At 48.0% G+C, this 18,025-nt stretch overlaps 1 protein-coding gene across 1 annotated transcript in view; it reads right to left on the bottom strand.

Moving 5' to 3' along the window:
- KLHL4 (kelch like family member 4) overlaps positions 1–18,025 on the bottom strand; it is a 125,803-nt gene that overhangs the window by 15,217 nt on the left and 92,561 nt on the right. The window contains exons 4-7 of the mRNA XM_083160350.1: positions 15,928–16,124; positions 7,594–7,806; positions 6,989–7,175; positions 150–374 (exon numbers count right to left, since the gene is read on the bottom strand). Coding sequence (XP_083016476.1) covers positions 150–374; positions 6,989–7,175; positions 7,594–7,806; positions 15,928–16,124 — 822 coding nt within the window. The remainder of the gene's footprint in view (positions 1–149; positions 375–6,988; positions 7,176–7,593; positions 7,807–15,927; positions 16,125–18,025) is intronic.

Consider the following 18,025-nt stretch of genomic DNA (forward strand, 5'->3'; position numbering starts at 1 on the left):
AACCACAATCAGTGACGCGCACTGACACACCCATCTCTGTGTGCCAGGAATGTGTACCTCCCAGGAACACCCAGGTTTATAATCACTGTGCAACGCATGCGCTATAGGAGTTCTTAGCGGCCGGTAGCAAAATATAATTTCGTCCTTACCCAATCCATGTCTGTGGGTGGACATTGGGGGCATCACAGACCACACTTTAGTGATCGGGTTAAAACACTCCACGGTGTTCGAGGTCTTCAGCCCATCTCGTCCCCCGACCACGTACAGCTTATTGTCGATCACAGCTACACCGAACTGCAGGCGCCTGGTATTCATGGTGCTAATCTGTATCCAGCTGTTAGTCCGCAAGTCGTACCGCTCAATAGTCGTGGCACCTGCAACGCACGAATAACCAATCAGAGCGGAACGTCAATCAGTCAAACTTCATGTTTCACGTTTACCAAATAAATGTTACTGTATAATACAGCGGAGGCGGAAGACGTGATTAGATGATTAGTCATGGAGCTGGCAGCGTGGGGATACTCCCAGCCCAGATACCTCCCTGCACAACGCTACTAATGTAAGGGGGAATCAGATGCGGTCGGAGTTGCTGCATCAGTAACAAAGTATCGATTATCTTTGCGCATGGGCCGGACATGTTCTGCACATGCGCAAATGGGTTCTGCAATGACAGGCTCAGGACTGCATCAGACTGTCAGTGTGGGAATTAGGAATGGCCATCGTTGCCTTTGCCATCGATGGTTGCCATCGATGGCAATTCTGCAAATGGCCATCGACAGTGGTAAACTATGCAATGGCTGATCATCGATATTTATACATATCGATGGTCATCCATTATGTTTGCTTGATTGGCCTGTGGGCCAATCAAAACACAGGGCAGGGCTTCGCGGGTGTCGGGGGCGGGGCTATGCTCCGTGTCCCGACACTTTGAAAAAAAACGCAAAACCTTGTTTTGCTATTCCATCGATGGAGGGAAACCATCTGGTTCTCCCCCATCGATGGCAAAAGTATTTGACATCGGCCATGAACCATCAATGATTTTGAATCATCGATGGTCGATGGCCATCCCTAGTGGGAATTTGAGCCAGGCCTATGGCAGCTCAGGTTTCTCTGTCTGACCATGGCATCCTGACTCCCAGAGTCAGTTCTGGCTGACTAATAATCACAATATAATTGCCGGTCCTGCCAGAAAACTATCGGGATGATCAGTTTTGCGGACACATCCTGCGTAGTTACGCATCGCAATGCAGAGTCAGGCGCAGCTCGGTCACTACATAACTTGAGTCTAAAAGGCTGTGATTGGACGGTAGTGGGGCAATCACGCATGGGCTAGGCAGGTAGATGGAAATGGGGGATATGCTGAGGGCCGTCTGATTTCATACGCACCAGGGATAGGACTGGGGCAAGTGAGCACTGATAATTGTCCAGGCGCTCGGCTAGGGGCAGTGTGCTCTGCGCATCTTTCTCCATGTGCGCCGCGTTTTGTCATCTAGCCTACAGTATGTCATAAAGAAACCATCCGACAAAGGTGGAATCTGAAACGTTCTTTCTCTTACATTTTTCTTGAGATGAAAATGCTCCTGAGTTCCATTATTAATACCCAACCTGTTCATTATGCGCGGAGCGATCGCTCGTTATGAGATCCGAGGCTAATTAGGATCGCCCCTCACACTTGTTATTCTTTGGAAGAACAAGATCTATAAAAGTGTTATCTAAAAGGACAATTAACATTTATGTTTTCTATATTTTTGCTTTCCTTACTGCTGGGATCTGGGGTCTCTGTGATTTAGGATCTGGGGTCTCTGGGATTTAGGATCTGGGGTCTCTGGGATTTAGGATCTGGGGTCTCTGGGATTTAGGATCTGGGGTCTCTGGGATTTAGGATCTGCGGTCTCTGGGATTTAGGATCTGGGGTCTCTGGGATTAAGGATCTGGGGTCTCTGGGATTTAGGATCTGGGGTCTCTGGGATTTAGGATCTGGGGTCTCTGGGATTTAGGATCTGGGGTCTCTGGGATTTAGGATCTGGGGTCTCTGGGATTTAGGATCTGGGGTCTTTGGGATTTAGGATCTGGGGTCTCTGGGATATGGGGTCTCTGTTTCTCAGATTTTTTTTTTGTTCTTTGTTTAACACTTCGTCTTCTTGCGATATTTGGGAAGTGCAAAGTGTTGTCTGACATCAAAGGCTCTGTCTGCGCTGCTCCGTGAAAGGATTCTATTTTCGGTTGACTGAGGTGACATTTATATATTTATAATTCATCGCAACAAAGGGTCAGGTGCCGGCTGCAGCAGAAAGCTCCTAAGTGACATTTTATTGATTGTTTTTGTCTGTCTGTCACTTTGAATGAAGGTGACACCAGTGGGGGGAAATGATTCAGGCTGGAAATCAATGCTCGGAGCTCAGTAAGCACATTTCCTTCAGTTCTTCCCTTGTCTTTTATGGACTATTATAGACTTTGTCCTTAACAATATAATAGAAAAACAAAAATCCTCCGTGCTCCTTCTCTGTCTCTATAACCCAGACTGGTAGCAGAGAACTGAACACACAAAAACCCTCTGCAGTCCACAGAATAAGTGGGCCCCATTCAGGCTGGCAGCGAACACAGCAGCTTACCGAGCGCCTGAGACGCCGCCTGTCGGAACGCCCACCTCCACGCCACTACAGCCGATTCCCCTCAGTAACATGCGAGGGGCTGTGTAATGAAGACACACACCCTCAGATACACCCCCTCAGACACACCCCCTCAGACACATCCCCTCAGACACACCCCCTCGCATGTCTCCACCGCAGGAGAAATCATTTCTAAAATTTGAATTTATTTTCTTTTTGCAACAATAACATAGATACATATACATTGCATTAGTAAACAAATATGATTTACCTTTACATGACATACATTACAGTTACAGTACAATACATACAGTTTGGACAAAACCCTCTTTTAGGACATCCCGGCACCTGCTGATCGATCTATACCATGTGGATTTGGTAACGGGAAAACTATAGATTTACTACGTCGTTTAATAATTATCAATTCTTATAGTCTATTACTCGCTATAATTTAATATTATAGTGCGGACTCAGCTTCCCTAGATCCTAGAACTATCTTTATTTGTAGCGTGTGATTAACGTCAACATGCTGTCCATCAACCTTTACGACAGCATTATCCCTAGACTATGTGTCAATGTGTTGTGTAATTACTGTGTTTTTTTTTTTTTTTTTAAATAACCATGTTAATAACGTGTTTATGATAATATCTGTTAACAACGTGCTTATTTTACGGTATTTGTGTCTCTTACATCCCTTATGATTATCCTTACGATTCTGTGTTTATTTTTTATTTTTTTTAATCAGTGCTAACCTAAGACCGGGCTAGCTAACGTATGCCCAGAACTAATCCATCTGTGCCAAATTTTTGTGTATGTGTTCGTGCTATTTCTACCTATATATACATATTTTTCTTGTCCCATTGTGAGGTTGACTAAGTTAATCCAAGCTACATGTTCTGGTCCATCTTTTGCCATCCATACTCTTGCTATGAGTAATTTTGCCAGGGCACATAGATTAATTATATAAGCTTTATCATATCTATTCATATTCCCATCCATACATATTCCAAGTATACAGCTTTTAGGCCCTAACGCTGATTCAGGTATCCCTGTGTTGCTAATTGTTTTGATTACTTTAGACTCAGGACTGGACAATCCCATAATAAGTGCCATAGCGTGCCTATACCATTGTTACATTTAGGACACAGAGATGAAGTGCTGCCCTTAATCTTAGCCAATCTATTTGTAGTCAAATAGCTCCTATTTACAATATATACAATAGTACTTGCTGGGTTTTTATTGAGTTAGTAGCTACTGAGACCATCTTCAGGGCCATATTCCATTCTATTTCTATTTATATTGCCGACATCTTCTACCCATTTTGCTCTGAGTTCCCCCATTTTATCATCATAAATGGCTTCCAGTAACTGATTGTACAGCCTTGATACTACTTTCTTTTTACCCCCTACCAGTAAGGTTTTTTTTATAGGGGAAACTGAAAATATAGGTGTATCGTTCCTAAACTGGGTCTCTAATGCACTTCTTATTTGTAAAAATCTAAAAAAAAATGACCGTGGGAGTGAAAATTCCTCCGCCAGCTGTGCAAATGATTTCAGCCCCTCAGTATTAAACAATTGACTCATTGCACTGATCCCATATGTACCCCATATTGCATCAGGTCGTAGTTCGCTAAGTTCTTTAAATCGTCTATAATCTGATAGAGGATGATCTATTTCTATATCATTGTATTTGGTTATTTTACCAACTTCTCGCCAGACTTTAATCGCCTGCACTACTAATGGTGCATCAAATTTTGATACAACCCCCTTTAACAAAAGTTGTACTGGACTGTTGTTTCCCTTGCCTTGAGCAATCAATATTTTAACTAGGTTAGTCCCTATGTCCTCTATCACCCACTCCCGTATATGTGCCAACTGGCCAGCCAGATAATACAATCTGAAATTGGGGAGTGCTAATCCGCCTTGCCCCTTTTTCCTCATTAGGGTATCTAGTTTAATTTTAACTCTTTTGTTATTCCATAAAAAGGATGATATTAAGCTATTCAGCCTTTTAAAGATGGCCGTTGGCAAATACACCGGAGACTGCTGCAAAATGTACAGGACTTTCGGCAAAATGATCATTTTTATTAAATTTACCCACCCAGACATTGAGATTGGGAGCTTACTCCAAGTTTTAAACTTTCTACCCACATACTCCCACAGTGGCTGTATGTTTAGTTTAATGAATTCAAAAGGGTCTCTAGTGATCCATATCCCGAGGTATTTAAAGGCCTCTGTCCATTTAATTGGCAATATTCCCTGTGCCCCGATTATAAGCTGTTTTTTTTATTGCCAATATACAAGATTTATGAACATTAATTTCAAAGCCCGAGTGTCCTCCATGCGTTGTAATTAACTGTAGGACCCTAGAAGCTGCGTCCCTATAATTCTGCAAAAATATTAATACATCATCGGCATATAAGGCCACTGTATCGGTCACCGGTCCTGCCCCAAAGCCCTTTACATCAGGATGCCTTCTCATGACGCAGGCCAAAGGCTCCACCGCCAATGCGAACAGGCTCGGTGACAGTGGACATCCCTGCCTCGTCCCCCTTGAGAGGGAGAAGGCAGAGGACGTCCACCCATTCACCGACACCCTGGCCCTTGGATCAGAATAGAGAAGCTGAACCCATCTCACAAAGTTAGGCCCGAATCCAAACGCCCTCATCACCTCCCACAGGTATGGCCATTCAACTGCATCAAATGCCTTAATGGCATCTAATGACATTATTGCTGTATCATCTGTATTATTATTAATGACTTGTAGGTGACTAAATACTTTTCTGATGTTGATGGATGTAGATTTCTCGGGCATGAAGCCGGTTTGATCCGGGTGAATAATCCTATCAATATTTCCGCCCAGCCTCCTTGCCAACAGTTTTGCCAGAATTTTAGCTTCTGAGGGCAGTAGAGAAATAGGTCTATATGCCTCTAAGTCCTCCTGATCCTTCCCCTGCTTTGGTAGTAGAATTATTCTCGCCTCCATCATTGTTTGCGGGCAATCTCCAGTCTCAAAGCAAGATTTATACAGCTCGAGCAATAATGGGGCGAGAAATTCAGGAGAAATCATTTCATCTCAAATAGAAGTCAGTGAAAAACTGACTTAAATTTGCGTGCACCTGGACGAAGATGCGATGGGCGGTTGACGTCACCGCCAGTCATCGCTCCGCCCGCATACCCAAGTGAACACCCAGCATTTTCATGTTGACACCCATGAAACACTGGGTGTTCCCATGGGCAAACCCCACTTCCTGCCACCGCCCACACCTAGGAAAGGGTGTGGTTTCAGGAGAGGGTGGAGTCCTGTCTGCAAGAACAGTGATAAGATCTGCAGACGTCCTCTGGTGAGATCTATCTCATGTGTCCTATTTACCAAGATCACATGACTGCATACGCTGTACTGCCGCAATCCTTCTCCCGCCAATATTGTAGCTGTAGGATATCAATGCTTTATTTAAAAAAAAAATCTCTATTTTATTTTTTTATTGCATAAAGGAAAAGAGGGTTTAAGACTGAAGTATGGCCATTTAAATAGCATTATGGGCCCCCATCAAAGCAGTGCAGTGGGGCCCCTACCTCAGGGCCGGATTAAGGTGTGTGGGGGCCCTGGACAAAAAGGTCTGTGCCCCCCCCCCCCTCCGCCGGACAGAGGCATCATCTCCCCCCCTCCCTCTGCCGGACGCATCATCCCCCCCTTACCCCATACCTGGGCAGCGTGAGGGTGGTTGACAGGCAGTCAGGCAGCGAGATCTGGCAGCTGGGGTGAGGAGGGGTTCTGCACTGTATCAAAAGCAGTCATCACAGCCAGGGTCGGGTAGCGCTGGTGGGCAGGAGGTACCTGCGGCGTATGTGAAGTCAGCGGCGGTGGGTCCCTGCAGCAGATGGGAACTAGTTAGCTCCCATCTGCTGCAGGGACCCTGCTGCTGACTTCACATATGCCACAGGGACCCCCTGCCCGCCAGCGCTACCCACCCTGCGCTGCCACACCCCGCTGTCTGTCACCCGTGACCTGTCACCGCAGCAGTGGGGTGGCGGGTGTGGGGGCCCCTAGATGTGTGGGGGCCCCGGGGTGACAACCCCTATCGCCCCGTGGCTAATCCGCCACTGCCCTAACTACATAACCTCATCTCTCTCGGTGCTCCTCACTGATAACATCGGATATGATAACGCCACACCCAACATTCAGTGCCACCACTGGAGGAAGAGGCCAGGGGGAGGAAGGATACTGGCCAACTCTAACGGAATTGCCATAACCAACACTTTATTTTTTGTTTTTGATTTGCCGTGCCTTAGCCTGACCCCACATCTAGTTATTATTCCTCTTGGATAAACCAGCAAATGTCCACATACACATTGGTCATCCCGTAGATTATAAAGTACCTTTTGTAGAGTCCATTCCACCCACAGCATACAGAGCCCCGACGGTGGATTTTCGGGGTTTGGTCCTGGGACTCTGCATCATGGACCTCCTCTCGGGTAACAGATGATACTTCATGGCCTCCATCAGGAACTTCTGACAGTCCAGGTCATTGGCAAACAATGGGCTGTTCTCCAGATCTGCAAGTAACTGAAGCACAGCTTATGTCAGATACACAACGGACCTTATTCTGGTGGCTAGTGGGGTGGGGGCGGAGCCACACATGTGGCTACTTGTTTGTGGGCGTGGCCAGAGCGCTCATGTCTTTCTAGCCATGCCCACCGCCTTGCAATGCCATTTTAAAGGCATTGCACGGCGGTAGGCTGGGCTAAAACGGCGTGATTCACGTGGGCGGGGTTCGCGGGAGCTGGGCGGCTTTGCGGGAGGGTTGCCCTTCTTTCCCGGGGATCGGGAGGGGAACCCGATAATATTGATTCTAAAAGCTGGACAGGAAGGATCTCACCTTTCCTGCCCATTTCCCAGAGAAAGGATTTCCTCCTGCGCCATTACTCCTGATAACCCTGAAATTCTCGCCTGCTACAGAATGTGGCAATAAATGACACCTTACCTGTGGCGGGAGTAGCGGTAACCGTATGTACGACAGAAGCATGCCTAGATCCCTTTGCCGCGATTGCACATCGTGTTTCACCCATTGCATTAACGCCTGGAAAATGGTTTCCTCGTCGGGGACGTTAATGTCATCGCTGGACAGCAGCTTCGCAATTTCACTGGCAGGCAGGAGAAGGAACTCTTGGTTGCGAATAACTTCAATAAAATGTTCCTGGGAGGAAAAGAAAATGTCAGAGAACAAAATACAAAGAGTTTCAGCTGTTCCATGAAACGGCGTCACTGTGCCCACAGTCCCCTTATGTGACAATTTGATTGGTTGCCCATAGCAACATCACATGTGACATAGAACTCCCATCTTAGTAAATGTCCTCCTGTGGGGTAAATTTACGAAAAGTTCTATAAATGAAAAGTTGGTGATGTTGCCCATAGCATGTCTAGGTCGACAGTCAAAATGTTGACACAAAAAGGTCAACATGCAGTAGGACATTGACAAAAGGTTGATTTGCACAAGGTCGACATTGACTAGTGCTGGTGAAACTTGTCATTGGCGGGCCCAGGTGCAAACTATGGGCGGAATTCCCTAATATCTGTGGCCCCACTTCGCCAGCTACAGCATCCATAATAATCTCGTATGCGCTAACATGCGATTAGTAACGCAGAGGACGGCTCTTGCGGTAACAGCTGTCCTCTGCGATGCGTTGCCGTCCCTGGACTTCTGGGTCTGAGACTCGGGAGTCCCTCTCCCATGTGCAGCGTGAAGGCGCCCACCGCGGAGCATGCTGGTAGGGATCCATGACAGACTCCTCCCACAACGCTGCGGAGAGAAGCTCATACACACAAACACACACCCCATAGCGGTACCCTGGTGTGCAGGCTTTAGTGATATGAAAGCACAGTAAAAACCCAGATAATGGGGGGTTTACGGCATTTTTACTTTAGTGCATCTCACCCTATATCATTTGGGCCCCTATCCTCCATCCCAACCCAATATGCAACAAAATAGTGGTTAGCAGGGAGAGGCAGAGGGAGACAGGGAGAGGCAGAGGGTGACAGGGAGAGGCAGGCAGAAGGAGACAGGGAAAGGCAGGGGGAGACAGGGAGAGGCAAGGGGTGACAGGTAGAGGGAGACAGGGAAAGGCAGAGGGAGACAGGGAGAGGCAGAGGGTGACAGGGAGAGGGAGACAGGGAAAGGCAGAGGGAGACAGGGAGAGGCAGATGGTGGCAGGGAGAGGTAGAGGGAGACAGGGATAGGCAGACGGTGACAGGGAGAGGCAGAGGGTGACAGGGAGAGGGAGACAGGGAAAGGCAGAGGGAGACAGGGAGAGGCAGATGGTGGCAGGGAGAGGTAGAGGGAGAAAGGGATAGGCAGACGGTGACAGGGAGAGGCAGATGGTGGCAGGGAGAGGCACGGGGTGACAGGGAGAGGCAGAGGGTGACAGAGGGAGACAGAAAAAAAGCAGATGGTGGTAGGGAGAGGCAGAGGATGACAGGGAGCAGCAGATGGTGGCAGGAGAAGGCAGCAGGTGACAGGGAGAGGCAGAGGGTGACAGGGAGAGGCAGACGGAGAGGCAGATGGTGGCAGGGAGAGGCAGACAGTGACAGGGAGAGGCAGATGGTGGCAGGGAGAGGCAGATGGTGGCAGGGAGAGGCACGGGGTGACCGGGAGAGGCAGAGGGTGACAGAGGGAGACAGAAAGAAGCAGATGGTGGTAGGGAGAGGCAGAGGACGACAGGGAGCAGCAGATGGTGGCAGGAGAAGGCAGCAGGTGACAGGGAGAGGTGACAAGGAGAGGGAGACAGGGAAAGGCAGAGGGAGACAGAGAGAGGCAGATACTGGCAGGGAGAGGCAGAGGGAGACAGAGAGAGGCAGACGGTGACAGGGAGAGGCAGATGGTGGCAGGGAGAGGCATGGGGTGACAGGGAGAGGCAGAGGGAGACAGAAAAAAGCAGATGGTGGTAGGGAGAGGCAGAGGATGACAGGGAGCAGCAGATGGTGGCAGGAGAAGGCAGCAGATGACAGAGAGAGGCAGAGGGTGACAGGGAGAGGCAGACGGAGAGGCAGATGGTGGCAGGGAGAGGGAGACAGGGAGAGGTAGATGGTGGCAGGGAGAGGCAGACAGTGACAGGGAGAGGCACAGGGAGACAGACAGAAGCAGATGGTGGTAGGGAGAGGCAGAGGATGACAGGGAGCAGCAGATGGTGGCCAGAGAAGGCAGCAGGTAACAGGGAGAGGCAGGGTGACAGGGAAAAACAATGGAAGACAGGAAGAGGGTGACAGGGGCAGCATTGGGCCCCTTGGTCCTCAGGGGCCCCAGTGCATTGCACCTGCTGCACCAATGGTAGTTCTGCCTCTGGACTAGATGTCTACACAACAATGACATGCCATTGCTGCATGTCATTGTCACATTGTAATCACAATTCTGTCACTTTCCCAGATGCCCTCTGTACTGGGCACAGCGCATGTAAGGATGATCCTGAGACGGACAGGCTAGAACAGTAAATGACAGTAAGTGACATTAATGAATAACTAAAAGCTCCGCAGACGATACAGGACCTTCTTTGCAAGGACAATTATGTCAGTATCTGAGAGCGCGTTTATCACCAGAACAAAAGCTTTGTGCACATAATAAACTACGGAGACCAAACATTGTCACTCTGCTTCTGTTATAATGCACATCGCTGAATAATGTCATTGTCACGTTCTTCTCATCGCTGCCATCCCCATCCAAAGCCGAGACACCAGTCAGTTCATCTGTAGCAAAGCGCATGACGGCTGCCTAACGTCATGTAATGTAGATGATACATGTGTGTCAGCCCGGAGCCATCACACACTGCCGCAACAACGCGATTCATCACAGTCATTGCCAAGTGCCGTGTATACAGTACAGCTACTGCATCCAAGTTGCTGTAGGGTTCAATTGTGGTTCCAGATTTGTGTCTGATGTTTGCAAGCACTGAAGCGGTTTAAATAAAGAACAACACTCAGGGCCGGCGCCACCACTGGGCAGGTTTAGGCATCTAGCCACTGGAGGGCGATAGTGAGCTGGAAAGCTACCGCAACAGCAGCAGCAGAGGAGCCGGAGAGCCGGAGCAAGGAAGGAGCTCACAGGTGTCCGGTGAGCGAGCATTGCACTCCCCCCCAGCACAGCACGGCGGCCACATCGCACAATCCTAGCACCGGGCCTGACAACACACAATATGCTTCCATAATGCTACATACTAGCAACCAAGTCAGACTTTCCTACACTTCTGGAATGGCTGGGAAGCTCCCGAAAATCCAGTACCCCCCCCCCCCCCCCGAAAGGTGGACAAGTGCCATCTTTCCCCGGAGGACCCACGAAAAACACCAACCCCCCTCCTCCCTTTTCTGCCCTCAACAGGGTACCAGTGGGCAGTCCAAGGGGGACCCCAAAGCTTGATTTTTGACACTGTATAGCGTGGGCGGGGCCATAATGATGCAGGGCCAGCCCAGCTTCCTGCTTGGACGTGCTTTCTACCGCACTATACAGAAAAGTAGGGAAGTATGATCCAAGTTACTGGTTATTATGCTTATATACATTTTTTGAAGAAATGCCGATCCAAAACCAAAAACACACTTGGGGGTAGTTTTGCCATAACCAAAACATGAAGATTTAGAAGCAAAACCAAAATGCGGTGATCTGCCCACAACACTAATTCTAATTACAACTGAACTACTTACACTGTCATGAACACACGCCGTTTCCTGGCAAGTTGCATGTTGCACATTACCATATGTACTGTAATAGAGTACACCCGGCCAGATTGCTGACAATTTCATTTACATATTGTTGTAAGCCAGAAAAGGCGTCCACCTGATGGCTGAGATAGCTGCAATGGCCCGGATGATTATATTTACAAAATCATCCCCAATTCCATTTTCCTCCAATAGGCAGGGTAGGGTCATTCCCTAGGTGTATGTCAGGTGTATGTCAGGAATCCATCCCTGATTGGCTGTGTCATATCTTGAAGGTAATACAGGGCCCATGATTGTATAGGGAGAGGGGGGCCCCTAGACTGCACACCCTGTAATGATTGGCTGTTGTGTTATTAGCTTCAGTGACTTATCCCATATGTATCATGCTCTTCATATCACTGCCCATTAGCCAATTCTGTAGGTAATTAGACAGATTTTCTGCATATGTTATCCAGGGCTGTAACTATTGGTGGCACGTGTTAATAATCTGTTTTCATTACTTTCACCTGTAGTTTCCCTCCTCTTTGAATCCCGGCATCTCCTTACTGTCTCCTTCCCCCACCTCATCCATCGCTAATACCTGTACAACATTCTTAGACTTAACTTGAGAGCTCTTTGTTATTCAGTCCCATTGTCCATTACTACCAGTGGTGTAGCTAGGTGCCACGGTGCCCTGAGCAAGGGCATTTGCCCATTACATACTATATAACCCACCATGATGCCAATTACATACTAAATAAAACACCGTAATGCCCACTACATACTACATAACACACCTTAATGCCCATCACATACTATATAACACACCGTAATGCCCATTACATACTATATAACACACCGCAATGCCCATTACACATCTGACACATAAGTGCCACTTACCTACATGCTCATTGCTAGGAGCTTCATGCTCGATGCCAAGGGGCTTCATGCTTGTTGCCAAGGGAGACTAAAACTGATCATTGCCAAGGGGGACTTAATTTGCTCGTTGCCAAGGGGAACTAAAATTGCTCATTGCCAAGGGGGACTAAATTTGCTCGTTGCCAAGGGGGACTTAATTTGCTTAATCTGCACCTGTCCTCAGCTATTTTCTATTAAGTCTCCTGCTGGACGGCTAGCCAATAGGTGCTTGCAGTCCAGCAGCCATCAATGCTGCTTCTGATTGGTTGCTGGACGGCAAGCACCTACTGGCTAGCGGTCCAGCGGGAGACTTAATAGCGGCAGACAGGGCGGCAGCTGAGCTTAGCCGGGCAGAGCAGGGAGCGGGCAGCGGAGGGAGCGGGGGAGAAGGCTGCATGGCTCCTGCGCCCTTTGTTGTCATGCTCTACCGGCTCCGCCCTCCCTATGCCTCTGATTACTACATTTAAAGATGCTAACATACCTGGGATTTTAACCCATTGTCTGCGGCATTGCAGTCAGAAACTTTATTCATGAGCTTTCTGACCCTGTGTAGAAAGTAATAGAATTCTAACTAGCTGATGCTCACCTTGTAAGTCATGAACAAAAGATCAGCATTGCAGCTGAGTAGATCTTTGTAGTGTGTGGCTGCACAGGACTGGATGTGTGGCTGTATACTACGTAGATCTGCTCAATTGTAAAAAAAAAATGAATCAGCATTGCAAAGTGCAAGTAGCTTTATATTTTTAGAATTCAACAGGTTATGGGTTTGAATCCTTGAATCAGTATATTGAAATGTGCTATTTAATAAAGGGTATTTTAACTTAATAACTAAGAGCTCTGAAGTTATGTGAATTGTGTAAGGTTAATTCTGGTCCACAAAGAAGCAGGTTCTTCTGATTGTCACCTGTCAGTAAGGCTATGGACGTGCCGCCACAAACCTCCCATGTGGCTGGAGGTGCAAGGACTGACACTCCCACTTTTGGTGGTAATGCACACTGTAATACCAATCGTTGAGTCCTCTCATGCCTCTATCAGTTACACTATCAACCCTGTGGCAGGTAGAGCATCACTTTGTGACCGTGGAGTTCAGTGTGTGTTTCTGGGAATGCAGCCGCTCTCTACTTACGGCCCAGTAACGCCCATCACTTTTCTGCCCGCTTCTGATACTGTCTGACCCGAACGCAACAGAGTACCAAATTTAGGAAGATAGAATAATATTAATTTATACACATTAATCATTTGTCATCCAAATTTATCCGCAACCCGAAATATTATAATCAGCCCTCCTATTCTCAGAATTAACCAGGACTAACTCAAAGATTTCATTATACCTGCTGGTGTGCCCGGTTGCAATAAAGGTTTGCCGTATGGAACATTCTACACCTTTTCACTCCTTTAGGAGTTTAATAAAAAAAATTAAAAAAAATCAGTGCTAGTTGGGTGGCTGCAAATAACTGTCACAGTTTCACTGGGAGACTTCACCAACTGTCACATTTTCCAGAGCACAATTATAAATGGCAGGTGGAGATTTTGCCACATAACAGCAGCCAATTACAGCGCCAATATTTTTCTACAAATCTATGGACCAAGAGCTTCCATGTCCTTCACACAAAATGGCTTCATAGAAAAAAAGTCACTCATAAAAATTGTCCTTCTGCCATTAATATATAGTACAAAAAAATGAAGAATATTTTGCTATTGTCCCATTTGCAGTCCCGGAATCACTGCTCCCAGCAGCAAACGCTTCTTGTTTTTGCTGAATATCGCTTCTACAGATCCTCCCAAACCCAGTGACAGACGGGTGTCTCTGCGCTGTCTCCCTGGTAAGGCTGCAGTCACAGCTTCCTGTCTGTTATCTCTCGCTGGCAGGCTGGCGGCGGTCTCTGACAGATGCATCTTTACATCCTCCTGAAAGGATTCCACTTCCTGACTCTGTAACGTCGGACATCACAGAGCGCAGGATGAGCCCTATATGTCCACATCTATGTATACGACATATCAGCGCAGAGAAACCATATTTATTCTGTGTCTGTAGCAGGAACAAACAACATGTCAGTAGCCATCTGTTATTCCAACTTTATATCCCAGAATGCACTGGGCCCACGGTGCGCCCGTGCCAGTGCAATCACACCAATGTGACATTATCTGACAGCAATAATAAAAAGTGTCTGCAATAAAAGACGCTGCTCCTATAAGCCATACACATTCGGAGGAACTACACCGTGTACAGCTACAGAAATATACCGGCATAAGGCGCTGCAAGTGGGAGCCGGAGTTGTTTGAAAATAGGACGCTTCTGTTTCTATACTCATGTTGGCAAGGGTATAGTCCGGAAGCAGGCATCTGGGGGTGGAAACCGGCTCTTTAGTGGAAAAAATGCAGATGTACCTAGGAAAACACTGGGAGTGTCCGGGAAGATTAGCAGGGGGGGGGGTCTGGCCCTGCCGGCTCTGACCAAGGGTAGGGCCCGGGCAACTCTCCCCAGCAGTCACTCACCCCCGGCCCTCACTGTGTCCGGCTTCAGCCTGCCCTCCTACAAGTTGGCGGCCGTGGTGGCGCATTGTAACTGTGCGCACTCACTGCAAAGTCACATGATGCAAATGCAGCATCATTAACAAGGCAGCCGCCGCGACTAGGCAAAGGAGGGAGCCCCGGCCCCAACAGCGGCGTGACGTAATGACATCACGCCGCACGTGACTGAGACTGATCGAAGAGCTGGGTGGTTGTCAGACCGGCTGGTGACGGCTGGGGAGTCCCGACTCAGCGGGGGGATGTTAGACACTTCCTGGAAGTGTCCTCGCCATGCCATAGAAGGGGTGGTATGTCAGTCACGGCGCGGGCTGTACCCCACAATAAGCGGTGTTGGCGGATTGGGGTGCTTTGGTCGCTACCATGAGTAACACCCGGGACTGGTGCTGGTCTCAAGTGCTTTCTTTGCCATCCCTTAGACCAGTGTTTTTCAACCACTGTGCCGTGGTACACTAGTGTGCCTTGAGCTGTTCTCGTGTGCCCCCAGATCTAGAGAAGCCCAAACCAGTTTACAGCCACCAACAGCTCAACTGTTATTTACTGGTCTTTTCTCATGTAAAGGGCAAATGTATTTTTATTTTTGTTACCTGTGGGGACCACTGTGATTGTTTTTTTATATGGGGGCCAATAGGTTTGATTTCTTTCCTATGGGGACCAATATTTTTGCCCTGTGAGGATCTCATGGTGTGCCTTGGCAATTTTAAAATCTTATTTAGTGTGCCGCAAGGTAGAAAGGTTGAAAATCACTGCCTTAGACAAATAAAGGTCATACCATTACAATAAATATTCATGACCTGTTTAATCTTACGCAGTGGTTGTCCGTGTCATTATATATAGAATAAGGTGTTTGTGTGATTTATTTCTAGGCACAGCGAGACTATTCATTTGCAGACAGGATTTCACTGTAGTGGGGCTGCAGCCTGAATCAACGTTGGCTGTGCAAAATTGCGGTTAGTAAATATACGTCATTTATGTTTATTTCCTAAGATATAGCTGCAATGGCATCCAGTGCTGAGGCCTTATAAACACGTAATAATGTCGTACATAGATTCCATCCCTGTAAATCCCTGATATAAATATACATAAACACTATGAAGTTCTCCATAACCCATAGAATTCCCGCCCCGGAGAACGACTCAGCAGGAATCACGTCTCTCCCTGTATGTGCCCAGTAGACATGCGGATATCTCACCATGGTGTAGCTATGAGCCACTCGCAGCAGCTCCAGGCAGCCCTGCGCGTCGCCAAACGACCGGATCCCTAAGCAGTTGGACGGATGCAGCTGCTTCATGAGAAAGTTGCAGCAAACCTCTATAACCTGGGAGAGCTGGAGCAGGCAGGCGGCAGCCAGGAGACTTTCTATCGTGTCCTCCTTCAGTTCTAGAATACCTGGAAACGACACACACAGATAAAGCACAATTATTTTTTTATTTGAAGCATTACTGTATGGGTGACATTCTATGGGATGAGATTTGCGTTTTTTGGCGTTAATTAGTCAACAAAATGGCGACATCGCATTTTTCCGTCAAATCGCCTATTTAATAGGGTGCGCTAAGGTACTGAAATCGCATATTATGTGCGTTAAGGCATGCGGACCAAAAGTGCAAAATTAATTTGCATTTTTATCGCATCCAGATGTTTTCGTACAGAAAAGTATACAAATCGCTTATTTAATGCAATGCGTTTTCGCAAATCGCACTTTTTAGGTGTCTAATAATCGCACTTATTTCAGACCTGGTTCTGTTTGGCAATTTGGCCCAGAACTCATTTTGGTCAAGTGCACACATGGTTAATTTCACCACAGGTGCCCTCATTTTCACTCACAAACACCCCTACATAAACCCCAACATCATTAAGGACACCTGTGAGGGTTTCAAACATGGAGATTTTGCAGACTATTTTGGAGTTGCTTATCTGTGATGTGGCCCATTTGGAGGAGCTGCGCAGGAGGGAGGAAGCTGCACACCAGATCCTGGTAGCCCCCCGACTACTGCGTACCCCACGTATGTATCGTGCTCGCCTGTACCTGGACTCCCTCTCGGATCAACAGGTTGTGGGGATGGTTACGCTGAACCGCATTAACCTGTTGGACTTACAGTATATGAGCAGGTGAGAGATGATTTGGACCCTTTTGGGGGAGGCAACTATGCAGTGTCTGGCCAGCACAAATTAATGTGTGCCCTCTACTATTTGGCCACAGGCTCCACTCAGTCTGTGACCTCATGGGCCTTGGGGGTATGATGCGCTTCAGCTTCACCTCATACGAAGTGTAGCACACAGTGGTGGGGCTTCCTCCTCCAGCCTTGGTGGCCTCCTCCAACTCCATGGCCATTTTACTTTTCAACTGCCTTTTGATGTTGTTGAATCTCTTTTTTACATTGCGCACCAGGCGCTTGTCCTGACTGACAGCGTTCACTGCCTGGGTGATGTCCTTCCACATAGCCCTTTTGCGCTGTGCAGTGGTCTTGTGGTGAGATTTGCCAAGCAAACGGTCAAACACTGGCATGATAGCCCGGACAACTGCAGCATTTTCCTCATATGAAAATCTGACCTTCCGGCCACTTTTGGTGCGGCCAGCTTCCACCTCTTCCTCCTCCTCCTCCTCCTCATTGTCTACTCCAGCCATGTACCCCTCCTCCTCCATGCCAGTGTCTTCCTCCTCCTCACCACCATATTCCTCCACCTCTGACATGTGGCCCTCCTGCAGCTGCTGTGGGGTATGGTCAAGGTCTTGGCTGTAGGATGGGGATGCCAGCGGATCCTCCACCTCCTCCTGCTGGGGCTGGACGCCCAGGGCCTGGTCTGGGGCTGGCCTTGCTGTGGCCATGCTGCCTGCCACACTGCTGGCTCTATCACTTGGCTGGCTGCTGCCACTGCTCCCTCTGCCACTGCTCCCTCTGCCACTGCTTCCTCCTCACTCTGCCACTTCTCCCTCTGCCACTCCTCACTCTGCCACCAACACTTCTTCCTCTAATCACACTGCCACTGCTCCTCTCCATGCTCCTTACTTCCTATCAAAGAGTAAAATGGCGCCAATGCCCCTTTATATAGGGGGTGTGATGCATAATGGAGGGGACAGAGGTGGGCCAATAGGTTGGGGGGTTCTTACTCATGCGGAGACAGTTTTGTAAATCGCACTCCGGTTGGTCCAAAACTCGCACATGACCGGCGGAAGAACTCGCACTTTTTTGTTACTAAAATTCGCACCACTTCGCCTCAAATCGCACCACTTCGCACTTTTCAGCCTCCAAAGCGCATCACATTAAATATGCGAATTATGACTGAAAAAT

Source organism: Crinia signifera, chromosome 9 (assembly GCF_055691185.1).
Source record: "Crinia signifera chromosome 9, ASM5569118v1, whole genome shotgun sequence".
Taxonomy (NCBI): Eukaryota; Metazoa; Chordata; class Amphibia; order Anura; family Myobatrachidae; genus Crinia; species Crinia signifera.